Source organism: Toxorhynchites rutilus, chromosome 1 (genome assembly GCF_029784135.1).
Source record: "Toxorhynchites rutilus septentrionalis strain SRP chromosome 1, ASM2978413v1, whole genome shotgun sequence".
Taxonomy (NCBI): Eukaryota; Metazoa; Arthropoda; class Insecta; order Diptera; family Culicidae; genus Toxorhynchites; species Toxorhynchites rutilus.
In genome coordinates this window covers 184,877,832-184,891,759 of record NC_073744.1, presented here as the reverse complement: position 1 = coordinate 184,891,759, position 13,928 = coordinate 184,877,832, and the positions used below count along the sequence as shown (strand labels likewise).

The 13,928-nt window shown below is 39.6% G+C and overlaps 1 protein-coding gene across 1 annotated transcript in view; it reads left to right on the top strand.

Annotated features, from left to right (window-relative positions):
* Window positions 1–1,701: 1,701 nt before the first annotated feature.
* The window catches only part of LOC129761936 (CKLF-like MARVEL transmembrane domain-containing protein 4), a 52,812-nt gene continuing 40,585 nt past the window's right edge, over window positions 1,702–13,928 (top strand). The window contains exon 1 of the mRNA XM_055759794.1: window positions 1,702–2,693. Within this exon, the coding sequence (XP_055615769.1) occupies window positions 2,532–2,693 (162 nt within the window). The 5' untranslated portion in view covers window positions 1,702–2,531. The remainder of the gene's footprint in view (window positions 2,694–13,928) is intronic.

Here is a 13,928-nt window from a genome sequence, read left to right as displayed (position 1 = left end):
GGTTGCCCGTTTTGGTCGGTACGATTTGAGGAGCACAAAATGGACCAATCAAAAATGGGCACATAGTGCATTTTGACAATGCTTGATATTTCACAATTATTCAATTATTTATCTCAAGAAAAATGAAATGTTATTCGTTATGATAGATGCGTAGATATATTTCCTATCAATTGATGAAAAAACCTTTGCGATCTATTGAGAAATGCTCGAGTTATAAGCGTTCCAAATCTTGCATTTTTTCCTACTTGTTCAGTGCCTAGATTTCCATTTCACCCCCTATATCTTCCGGTTAGACGTAGTCCTACGTCAAAAAATGCTGGATAAATTTCCTGTCTAATGGTACACAACACAACATATGTCGCAATAACGACTTTGAGTAACAAGCGTTTGAAAACTCTTAATGAATCGTTACATTTTTCGTATTTCTATAAAAATCAAAGATATAGTCCTATTTTAAAAAAGCCGCTTTCCAAAAGGGTCTCGGCTCCAAAAAGATCTGCGGTTCAAAAAAGAACCGCTTTTGGAAAGTATCGGCTCAAAAAAAAAGAAGCGGTTCCAAAAAGAGCCGCTCAAATGAACCGGAACGTTTCAATGAACGAGCGACTCTGAGCCGCTCACTGAAATGAACCATTTTGCCCTCCTTTAAATTTTCTAGATGTCGAATTAGATGCGAATCCCTGAACTTTCGTTCGCTTCAACATTTTTTCATATTCGACGCAAAGGTAGCGGGCCAGTCATACGAGCCAGTTAATGCCGCTATTCCCCGCAACTAGAGATGTGCCATCCGCTCATGAGCTGTTCCGAAGAATCGACTCTTTGAAGTGAGTTGACGCGGAACAGCTCGCAAAAAAAATCAAACAGCTCTTCAGCTCACTTTGATGATGATGAAGGAGAGAAAAGAGCTGTAGAATTGAAGAGAGTGTGTGAGCTGTAAGATTCAAATGAACTGACCGTCTCTCGCTCTTCGTGTTAAGACATCAGTTTAGTTTCATTTGTCCCTCGTCTTTTCAACTGTTATATTCGCGTTGACGGCATTGAGCTTTGTTTACCAGTTTAGGGGGCGCCAAAAATAATAATTGGCTCTCAGGCAGAATGAACACGTTTTTAAAATTCAAATTATTAATGAAAATTAACTTCTGTGTATCAAATGAGTATTCTATTTCAATGAAAAACACTTTGTTTGCAGGCGGTGCAAAAATCTCATGAGATTTTTTTTTTTTTTGAAGAAAACTTTCTATTGTAATGTAAAGCCTCAGTAAAAATGTCGGAAATGTTGTACTCGCCGAGTCTGTTGTAAATAATAGTCTGGAATACGTGTTTCAAGTAATTAATAATATGGTGTGAAAAATTTCATTTGAATTTTAACATTTTCAAACTGGCTTCGTGGCTATCGAGTTTGGGACCCAAATTGAAAGTCGGCACTGACAACTGAGCTGAAGAGCTGTTCATAAAGAACAGCTCATTTAGATGAGCTGATATGATCAGAGCTGTTCATCATGATGAGCTGGCTTGCACACCTCTACCCGCAACTGCGCTAGCAAAGTGACCGAGAAACAAATCTCAACAGAAAAGCGAAGAGGAGAGAATGCGTATTTCTGAGCGGAAAACCCTTGACTAACTGGAGAACGGAGAACTGGCTGCAGTCTAATCTCTGAGCCAAGTTCCGATTTTCCCTCCCCCGACGATCACTGGCTCAGTTGAGTCAGTGCTGAACGCAGTGTACGGGGTTCCACCAATGTTCCCAGTCGATCAGTCAGCTAGCGATTGAGCGAACGAGAGCGCGTATTTTTTCTACTCTCTGCGCAGTGGAATTTGTGTCCCTCTTTAGGTGCAACCGCTAACAGGTCTCCCCCAGGCGGACGAACGAAAAGTCAGTGCGGAACGGCGGACAGGGAAAAGAACCAACTTTGTTCAAAAGACACACCTGTTTCTGTGTGTATATCTTTTATTTTTCTACTAATTTGTGCTCCACAACGACTTACTATTCGGGCAGGAAAGTGTGAAGTGAAAATGCATATTTAATCGGAGTAATTAAGTCCGCACCGATAGTCGCCGAATCAAGTGGCAGCTCCCAAGTTGAGTTATTTTGAAAGTGACAAAAAGCGATAAATGCGTGCGTGTACGACCGAAAGTGCGCTTCAAAAATAGAACCCCGCCGGGCGTTGTGTGTATCGAACCTTTCGTACGACTATCACGGTGGTGACCTGCGGAACCCAGCGAGAGGGTGGATTGGTCTGAGCCAAACGAGACGAAAGTTTCGAGAGAGAGAGCGTGTGTGTTACACGCGCACAAAGGAAGTGTCACGCATCTTGGGTGACGCCTTGGGACAGAGGGCGCGCGTCTGGTTCGCAAGTCGTTGTGGCGATTGTGAATTGAGGAGAAAGTTTTGTGTGGTAGCCCCATCAGCCCCATTCATATGTAACAACATCTAAGCGCGCCGGTGGTTTCTAAGGAATTTCACGTTTCGTGCCCGTTGTTTTATATTTGTGTGTGAGTGTATCAATCGCAGCAGATCTCCGAGTGCAAAAGCCATGATGACGGAAACGGTGGTAACGGTTGATCAACCACAGGTCGCTCCTGCCTCGAACGGAGCCCAACAGCCACATGCCAAGCCGGATAATAGCCTCAACTGGATCAAGTTCAACGTGCAGTACTTCCAGTCCATCCCGGGCATCCTGAAGCTGGTACAATTGGTGAGTGCGGAGGCGTGACCTGCGAGCAATGTGACTCTCTCAATCTCATCCGAGTCTTAAGAGTAGTAACTTTTGGGATGTCGTGATCAGACACGGCAGATCTACGGAAGTGTGTAGATTTATGAATTTGTTCGATTTTATGAAAGTACGAATCCGGAGGAAAATCTACGGAATTCATCAGAATCATTGCGGATTTCGCTTTCTTCAGTATCAATGTTATTCAATATGATCAATATAATATCATTATAATGTCATTTTTTGAAAGGCGCGAACCAAGTTTTCTGAACTCTATGAAGCTTTTTCGACATATTCCATTGCTAAAGACATTGTGTCAATCGATGTTGATTCGAAATATCGATCTGAACATCGGAGCAATTTGAAAAAAAATAGAGCGTGTGTTCCGAGACTCGAACACATTGTTGAAGCCACTCGGGATACATTCAACGCATAATATTTGGCAAAACAAACCATACCATAATGCGATAATCCAATCTATCTACAGGGTTTTCCAACTTTAAATTCCGAAAGTAAATTGAAATAAAACACACTTAGAATTCGAATTTCGCTGAAACTTTTATTTCAAATTAAGGTTTATGTCATGTGTGAAATACAACATCATTCAAATGTCCACCTAGGGATTCCTCGCACACCTTGATCCGGAACAGGTAATTTTCGATGACTTTTCGGCACATATGGGGCGGTATCTCGGTCATAACTTCACGAATGTTGTCTTTCAAATGTTCAAGAATTTGCGGAGAGTTGGCATAGACACGGTCTTTCGCATAACCCCACAAAAAAAGACGGGTGGGTAATGTCGGGGACATAACCGAAGTGACGTAGGACTATACAAAGGGGACAGTTTTTGTTAAATATATATTTTTACACACTTTCTCAATTTTTTCTCACTATCTTTTAGTTGATTTTTGATTTTTTTCTGAAGGCTTTGTACTTATTAAATCTTCAACGCCGGACATCTTTTGGCGTATGCACATATCGTACAATCAAAATGATGGCTGTGATAGGGAATGCATAGATGGTCATCAGCGCGCGTTTTGTACTTTAGCGGTACACGCTCACAGAATAGAGACAAAACGACAGACACAGCCAAAGGGGCGAGTCAAACGAGACGAACGAATGAGCGTTAAAAGGCAGCGATGGCAAAAAAATAATAATTAGAGGCGAATGAACTGCAAAGTTTAAAGCCTCTTAAAAACAAAGAAGAAGAAGACAAATAATAATTCATTACGATTTGTTCGCTCGTTGGATTCATTTGCAGTTGTTTCTAACAAACACGAAGGCACCGAAGACTAGTGGAATAGTGGAAAAGCCGCCGAAAAGTTCGGCACGGCGCAGAAGAATATCTCGGAATCCGACAAGAAGAAGGAGAAGGAATCATATGGTGCTGAAGCAGGTTCATTCCGACACCGGTTTCTCATAGAAGGCGATGAGCGTCATGAGCTTCGTCAATGCAACTTTGAGCGTATCGTAGCGGAAGCCTCGCGTCTGACCCACTACAATCAGCGGTCAACCATTACGGCGTGGGAAATTCAGATCGCAATCAGTCTGTTGCTGCCCGGTGAACTTGCATGCGGTTTCCGAAGGTACCAAAGCGGTGACGAAGTATACCAGCTCCAAGTAAAGAGCGTTTTCCGACTGCTGATCCGGAAGCAAACCCTAAAAAGGGTCCTTTTCAGGACCACAAAATCATTTTTAATCTAAAGAGTTTATTGTTTTGTTATCACTAGATATCCTCATCTTGTTCAGCTAAACCTTCCTGTTTAGCGATTGCGTTTACAAAAATGTCCAACTAGATATGTCGCATTACAGGTCCGTCCAATTAGCTAAATGTCGAACAAAATTTAAATTACTGTACTTTGAATCTGGAAGCAATTTGAGAATTGGTGAAAATTGAATGAACGGGAAAGTCCCCAATCATCAATAAGCTCAGAACAACTGCCAAATTCACATACTCATCAGATCCTGGCAAACAAATTATGAAAAAATCAAATTGTGTTTTATTATTATTTTGGATATTATTTTAGAATGCATTGAACTATATTTCGTAAACTCTTTTTTGAAAGGTTTAATGGCCCTGAAAAGTGCCGTGTTTTATGGAATGGTTCCAATTTAGAAAACTTAGTACTCGTGGTTTTGGAAAAACCATTTCGAACGCCCTCGATGCCGCCTTGTTCTGGATTTGCCACTAAAGTAGTTTGTATAAAGAACAAACTTTTTTTTCTGTTACCTGCTGCCGTATTGCGATTACGTTTGCCGCTTGCCACTCGCTGCAACTGCCTGTTGTTGTCTTGATGTCCACCGAACCGAATGTGTTCTGTGCTGAATGCGGGTTTTCTTATCGTCGCGCGCAGCTTTGCCAGCCAAGTCGATCACTTCGGCGTCCGAAACTATACAACGGCGGCTAGGTGGACTGGTGCACTGGTACTTACGCGCTCGGCCTAGCTACCCTCGTGGAGTAATTGGCGAATACACCTACGGGGAACTGCAGACCAACACGGTTCGAGCGGGATTTTGCCTTTCCCTTCACTTTTCCTCCTTTGTCATGTCCAGACATGGCTGCTTGTGTTGATTTGTGATGTGATGTGATGCGAAACGATGTGGTTTACGGTTTGGATGAGAATGATCGTTACGGCAGCGGAGCGGCGATTTTTAAGCTGACTGGCTGGCTCGAGGATTACGCATGTGTTAGACTGCGACCAATGTTTCGTTCATTTTTTTTCTTGGTCCTTTCCAGTCGTGCTTCATTGTATTTCGCTGCTGCTCTGGTTGCCCATTTTGGTCGGTACGATTTGAGGAGCACAAAATGGACCAATCAAAAATGGGCACATAGTGCATTTGGACAATGCTTGCTATTTTACAATTATTCAATTATTTATCTCAAGAAAAATGAAATGTCATTCGTTTTGATAGATGCGTAGATATATTTCCTATCAATTGATGCAAACACCTTTGCGATCTATTAAGAAATGGTCGAGTTATAAGCGTTCCAAATCTTGCATTTTTCCTACTTGTTCAGTGACTAGATTTTCATTTTACCCCCTATATCTTCCGGTTAGACGTAGTCCTACGTCAAAAGTCTAGCGGGTTCAAATCGCATGATCTGGACGGCCAATTGGCATCACCAAAACACGAAATTATGCGTCCCTCAAATTTCGTTCGCAATATGGCCATGTTCGGTCGTGTTGTGTGGCACGTGGCGCCGTCCTGCTGAAACCACATGTCATCCGTATCCATATCTTCAATTTGTGGCAAAAAGAAATCGGTTAACATGCGGCCATAGCGCTCACTATTCACAGTTACCGTCTCGCCGTCCTCATTTTCAAAGAAATACGGTCCGATGACTCCACCAGACCATAATGCGCACCAAACAGTGACTTTTGGCGGATGCAATGGCCTCTCAACAATCACGTGTGGATTTTCTGAGCCCCATATACGGAAATTTTGGGTGTTCACATAGCCATCGAGCTCGAAATGTGCCTCATCGCTGAAGAAAATTTGATGCGAAAATTCAGCATTTTGCTGCTGTTGTTCGTTCACCCAATCGACGTATGCCCGACGCATTCCATGGTCACCACGCTCTAATTTTTGTACCAGTTGGACTTTATATGGATGTAGGTGCAAGTCCAAATGCAAAATTCGCCACAATGATGTGTTTGACAAGCCCAATTGCTGAGCACGCCGTGGAATCGAAACATTCGGGTCATCCTCCACACTGGCAGCAACAGCAGCAATATTTTCGGCCGAACGCACATTACGATGATGCACAGGTTTCACAATATCCGCTACGGATCCAGTTTGTTCGAATTTACGCACTACATTAGCGATTGTGTGCTCTGTAGGCCGTCCATGACGACCAAAATCCGTCCGTAATGCTCGAAAAATATTTGCCGGTTTTTCATCATTTTAATAGTATAATTTAACAAAATTAACACGTTGTGCGATGCTGAAACGATCCATATTGTAAAATGGCAGACATCCAACTAACGATATGAAGCTTTGGTTGACAGCTATGTCAAACGGTTGTCAGCGCAGGGCTGTATACTTTCGGAAGCCCGAAATGGAAAACCCTGTACTATCTATAATCTATTAACCAGACGTGTCGAAAAATGTCATATTGATCCTATTGTCAACGTATTGATGCGACTTGCCGTTCAGGGTTACCTTTTGGAATCTCGGTTATAGCCTTCAAAATACTGCTCGCAGGCTGGAGCGAAAATAAAAATATTTTTAACGTAGGACTGCGTCTTACATTAAGGATGGCAAATCAGAAAACAGGTCACGTTTTTATGAAATAAGGGACTGTCCACATACCACGTGGACAGAAAAAGCATGATTCTAGACTCCCCCCTCCGTGGACAAGTGTGGACATTTTCATATCCCTACCCCTTTTTGTCCACGTGGACATTTTTCCTAGTACAGAGCACATGTTTCATATGAGATTTATTTTGAAATACTTGTGAGTATACAAATTTTTTTTTATCATCAAAGAAGATATAAAGATTATCTGGTTTGACAACACAGAAACACACAATGTACAGTTGAGCAGATGAGGAACAAACCGCATCTGAATATAAACTACACAATTTCAAAGATTGATCTTGAGTTTACTAAATATGATTGCAAACGCCAATCGAATAAAAATAAATTAATTTATTAAATTCATCTTTAAATACAATTTTAGCACCCGTTTTTTTAAACACTTACAAAAAATGTGTTGATGTCACATAGTATACGGGCCTTATCACGAACGTCACTTCACGGTGAAAACGTTGATGATGATAATGTGGGATTTAAGAGACTTTAAACTCTGGGAGTTCATTCGTCTCTGCTAAAACGTTATGAAGTGTATACAATTCATTTCGTTTTCACCGTGAAGTGACTTTCGTTCGTACATATTCGATACAAGAAATCAATTTACGTTCATGGCTTTATTTCAGAAGAGTACTTATTCCATCTGGAAATCCATTAACATCTTCGCCGGTAATAATGCAAATAACCTGATTAATTCGATTCATATTTGATTCATGTGAAATTTCAGTAGAACTTTCCACTACAGAAATATTCTTGATCGAATGAAAAATTATCCTTTCACTTTGGATTATGAATATTTCATGATATAACGATCGCGTAGTTGTGAAAGATGAAAATGGGCAGTTGTGAATGCTTGAAAATGTTCTATACAATATACAGTCATTGCTTTGACAAATGCATTGTTTCATGGCAGAGTTACAGCGTTCCCAAAAATCACCCAAAATTTATGATGTCGCATCCCGCTCCTTTATTTTTTTGTTGAGTGCAGTTCTTTGCTCACTCCGGAATATGATCGATCACTGCAAATGTCGATTAATCTTCACTGTATATTTCCGATTCACCTTTAGCCGGTAGCGCAATACGAAACGTTTTCCGCCATATTTCGGATAATTTTCTAAGGGTATTCAAATATTTTATTATTTTTCAAATCCTTATCGAACATTCTGCATTGAGTGTCTAGATGACTTCCAAAGTGGGGAAAAATGGCATCAGACAACTCACGATTCATGCATTCCCAACTATGAAATCAAGCTCAAATCTCAACTATGAAAGAATTATTGAACATTTTTTGAGACCTATTTTTTGCCTCAAATTGACCCAAATTAAAATGTAAGCTATTTAGAATGCTTTAGTTGCATTCATTCGATAGATGAAAAAAAATTGCGGGAAAAAGCTTCAATTTTGTTGATAGAAACAATCAAGTTTATCATGTATTTTTAGCAGAAAATTAATAAAAACTATTAAAAACGAAAAATTTCATGTTTATTTTCACCTCTAAAAGGTACTTTAATCCAACAAATAAAATGTTTTACAACTGCATTCTATGCTAAATTTTCAGAAAAATAAATATTAGAATACTTGGTCAATTGTTTAAAGTTTGACGACTAGTGGTGCATGAATCATTTGACGCAAATGTAAACATTAATTCCTAGAAATTGACGAAATTCCAATACTTTAAAAAATTGCAACTTTTCGAAAAAAGAAATACAAAAAAATGATTTTACACGTGATTCGGCATGAAAAACTATACAGGCATTATTATCCTAAGACCAACTATTCTCGATAGAAAAAAATCTATAGAAAATTATATTTGATGAAAATAGTATCTATAAAAGTCATAATAGGATCATAGGAAATTGCTCGGTTCTTTACAGTTTACGTGAGTTATTTTCAGAATATGTATTTCAATGAAGAAGAATGATATCAGTAAAAAAACAGGAAGTGGGTTATATCTATGGTATAACCGCAAGGGTGACGTAGGACTATCGTTGATTTAGAGATCATTTGTTTGAAGTTGAATCTAAATCCATTCTGAATGAATGAATAAATGAATATTTGATAATAATATATATTCGAAAACGAGAGCGTTACGTTGGAGGCACAAGGTTTTATGCATCCAATATAGGATGCGAAAAACCTTGTTCTGAAGAATAATCTTCAGAAGCTTTCCTGCTAACTGCACTTGATTGACAAATCACAAACCCAAATGTATTATATGGATATTTTATGGATATAAAACATTAAAATAAACTCTTTCGCTTGAATGTAATTTTCAATTCCAAGGGGAACTGGCAGATTATTTTCCAGCAACAATTAGATATTTCCACATTTTTCTCGATACTGGAAGCCTACCAGTGGTTAATACTAACTCGATAACCACCTGTTAATAACACTTGATTGAAAAATATATGGTCACAGTGTTACATGGATAGAAAACATTAAAATAAACTCTTGCACATGAATGTATTTCTAAATTCCCAGAGGAACTGGCAGATTATTTTCAGTAACGATTAGATATTTCCACATTTTCCTCGATACTGGAAGCCCACCAGTGGTTAATGCTAACTCGATAACCATCTGTTAATAGCACTTGATTGAAACATATTTAGTCACAGTGTTACATGGATAGAAAACATTCAAATATACTCTTTCACATGAATGTATTTTTAAATTCCCAGAGGAACTGGCAGATAATTTTCCGGATCTTTCTCGATGCTGAATGGCATCCAAACGGAAAGAATTCCGCGCGTGTATGTGTGTGTGTGTGTAGCGGCTGCTTCGAGATCTTCCCGGGGAACCGTTTGTGGCATCACTCTCCTCCTGATGGATTCTCTTCTGGCCTAAGGTGCACAAACAGGCTCTTGGTGACACCGTTCATCAGCGCTTTCATGATAAACGAACAGCTTCACCTCAACAGCGACAACATGCTCCAATCGCTGTTCAATTATAACTGAGTGGATTTCCGAGCGGCGCTCGCTTATATACCGATTGGTGACTCCAATAGCCTGTTTTGAAAGCAGTTTTAAGACTATTGAAACAGGCTTTTGGATCAGAAAGTAACAAGTATAGAACGCGTAGATATTTTATCTTTCGAATGAAGTGTTTATCATACCATTTCGTTCAGTTGTTTAGGAGCTATTAACGCTCAAAATCTCGGTCTCCGGCGTAACGCTTTCGTTTTCGAAACTTTGATTTTACACCCCGGTATAGAAATGAAAGACGTAGTCCTACGTCAAAAAATATCAAGCAGGCAGCTCAATCCGTTTATTGATAAATATGGAATACTCAGGTTTGGCAGAATGTTTTTAAAGTCTTGAATACGGATCAGTTTTTATTTAATTTAGAATGTATCGGTGATTGTTTTTGAAAAAAAAATATATTATTCGTGTCCACGTGGATATAGTCTATACCCCCTCTCCCCTCTCCGTGGACAAGCGTGGACATTTTCATACCGTGCGTGTATTGATATAAAGAAACAGATTGTGACATATGACCAATTAGTGTAATGTTCTCGCAAAGGCAAGAAAGAACCGTTGCTTCTCGAAATGATTCTATAAAACCACGCCAGCCATTAAAACTTTTCAGGGTCCCCGGAAATTTTTAATAAAAAGTTATTTATGGAATTTCGAAGTATTCGAGTTGAACGTATCAATATGGAAGGTTTCCAGGTGATTTGGGGATACACTAGGCTAAAAATTTTAGACATTAGAACTTACTGCATTATTTGCCAAATCACAGACAATTTTTAAAACCCCTGTTTTTGGCACTTTTTGAAAAGTGATGCAAAAAATACAATAAATTTGTTTTCGTCAAAGCAACAAATTAAACTTGTATAGAATTTATTTGAATTTTCAAAACTACTTTTCGGTTTCCAAAGACGAAGGAGTGTTTTTTCATACAAACAAACATCGCTGTATGGGAAGGTCCCACATGAATGATATAGAAACCAAATAATAATTAACGACCTAGAGGCGAATGAACTGTAAAGTTTAAAGCCTCTAAAAAACAAAGAAAGAAGAAGAAGAATTAACGACCCGATGTGTCATGTAACACAACATTAGTTCGTTTTGTAGTAGGGTCTGAGCCAATTGGCACGAACGGAAGTTTGACGTAAGACTTTGATTGTTCAGAACACTTGGTTATTTTAAATGTAATTCTTTTCATTGTTCAGAAATCTGTTAGTTTAACTCTTTTGTAACTCTAAATAGTAGCCCTTCAAAGGTTTGTAAAGAACAAAAAAAGACAATAAGCTTCTGGCAGGAAGTTCAACTGTCTAACTGAAAATGATTAATGGGCCTGATCACCAACATCACTTCTCGGTGAAAACGGAATGAAATGCATACGGTTTCGTGATATTTTGAGGTAAAATACACATGAAATCATGAAGTTGCTTTATTTTTAATGGATAGCTTTGGTCTTGTGATTTTTTTCCTTTGTCTTATTCCGATTCCGATTCCGATTCTTTTTATCGGAAGCAGTATCTTTTCGGTGAAATGAATGTTTACAGACTATCACAATCAAGTCGTATTGGTTCTACTGCTCAATTTATTATAGAAGGAATTGAGTAATTGAGAATATTAACATTTCATTACGTTTCATTTTTGTGTTGCGATGATATGCCGATCTCAATGCCTCTTCCTAATTAATGAACGATCACTGTATGGGTGACACTTTCCTCGTTAGTATGATGAAATCTTGCATGAAGTTTGAGTGATGCATGAAATTTTGCATCTGATTACTTTAACACCTTGCTAATTTGTTAGATAGAACGAATTATTGCACGCAATTTTGGGTTACATACAACATTCATGGGAACGAAGTTGGAAGAAAGAATGCATAATACATGATTGACCTTCGCATCCGCTTGCAAAACATACCTCTTTTATTTGTTAAATTGCTCACTTGTTTTATTATTTCCACTGTTGATGTCTCAGGCGAAAAAAATGCTGGATAAATTTGCCGTCTAATGGTATATATTATAACATATATCGTAAGAACGATTCTGCTTAATATGCATTTGAAAACTCCTCATAAACGTTACATTTTTCGTACAGTGACCCCCCCATATAGAAATTGAAGACGTAGTCCTACGTCAAAAATCTTCAATATTCCTTCTCATGTAGCACACGAATATCTGCCGGGTGATATATACGTGAAGAATTTATTTCGATTTGTTTCATTAAAGGAATTCGAAAGAATCAGAAGAAACTAGTCAACAATGATTGATTAGAAGATAAAGTTCTATGAAAAGTTACCCACACCATTATCACCAGTTTCCTAAACCTGGAAATGAGTCAATATTGTTTGGGCCACCCGTTGAAGTTAAAAAAAAACAAAGTTTCGGCAATCATTTACGTTCCACCGGATAATGCCACGCGGTGTGTTTACACAATTTTGTAAAACAAATTCTCCGCGATAGAAATAAATCGCCGCTGTCAGTGGGAGTTGAACGATCACCATTATCAAGATCACGGTTTCGGGTTGTCCATCATTCTCAACAACACGTCGTGAGGAGGACAAATCACGAAACAACCCACAGCGGCAACTGAAACCGCTACCGCAAGTAGCCTCTTATCAGAGTTGTCACCGTCGTCACCATCGCCGGATGATTGCGCAGCTTTGGTTGAGCCCTAGCCAAAGTTCGCTTCAAAATAGGTTTCTCGGCACGACGCGACGACGACAACGACGAACTTGTAGGAGAAAAGTGTAGAAAAGCCACCTGAGGCGAAGCCGGTTTTCCTAATGCTGCCGTGCCAACCACCACTGGAACCGGCCGCTCCAAAAGCGTCTCGTTTGCGGGTGAAAGTTGAATGCGCGTATGTCCGCACATCACACACACACGCATTGATTGGTGGGATTGTGGCATTTCTGTCGCCGCTGAGAGATAAGATAATGGAGATAACAACCCGCGGCGGGAACCGTTTGTGGCGCGTATAACACCTGGGAAAATCCGTTGGAACCAAGGGTTACTCAACTTTGTGGTATTTTGTACCGGGGCGCTGACTTGGGGCTGAATGATGATGGGAAATATCACTGACTCGGCCGGTTGTTGTTCAAATAGTTTGATTCTATTTGTTCGTTAATTTGTCTTTTCATTGTGAGTAATGGAATGAGTACCATCCTAGACAAGCAGATTTGCTGATCTTTAGCTTCTGTAGGTTAAAGGGAGGAACGATCAAAATTTAGTCACGTTATTCTCGGCATAACATTCCATCGCCTTCTTTAAAATTTGTACCATGATTAACACTAGAACTACCGACATTTGTTATTTACCTATTTCTACCAAACTGGTCATTTTCACCGGCGTGATGTTTAGGTGTCAAAATATAAAAATTTTAAAATTTTTTTACAGAGAATAAAATATATTTCATTCTAATAAAGGTTGTGTCACATCAAATTGCATCACGGAAAAAATGCTGTAGAAATTCGCCCAGTAGACCGATCCTTTTGAAAATTTTAGACAGTAAAATAAAAACTATTAAACAACTTTTGGCATTTTCTCTTTATTCATACTTCGAGCCCAAGCCCGTATGCTCGCACCTTCCTCTTTACCCCGTCCATAAGGTTCTGTACAACGTCAGGTTGTAGTTTTTTTTGAACAGAAATTCATTTTCTCTTGAAGTCCGCCTCCGATTTGACAACTTTTGGGTTCTTCCGGAGGGCCTGCTTCATAATCGCCCAATATTTCTCTATTGGGTGAAGCTCCGGCGCGTTGGGCGGGTTCATTTCCTTTGGCACGAAGGTGACCCCGTTGGCTTCGTACCACTCCAACACGTCCTTTGAATAGTGGCACGAAGCGAGATCCGGCCAGAAGATGGTCGGGCCCTCGTGCTGCTTCAATAGTGGTAGTAAGCGCTTCTGTAGGCACTCCTTAAGGTAAACCTGCCCGTTTACCGTGCCGGTCAT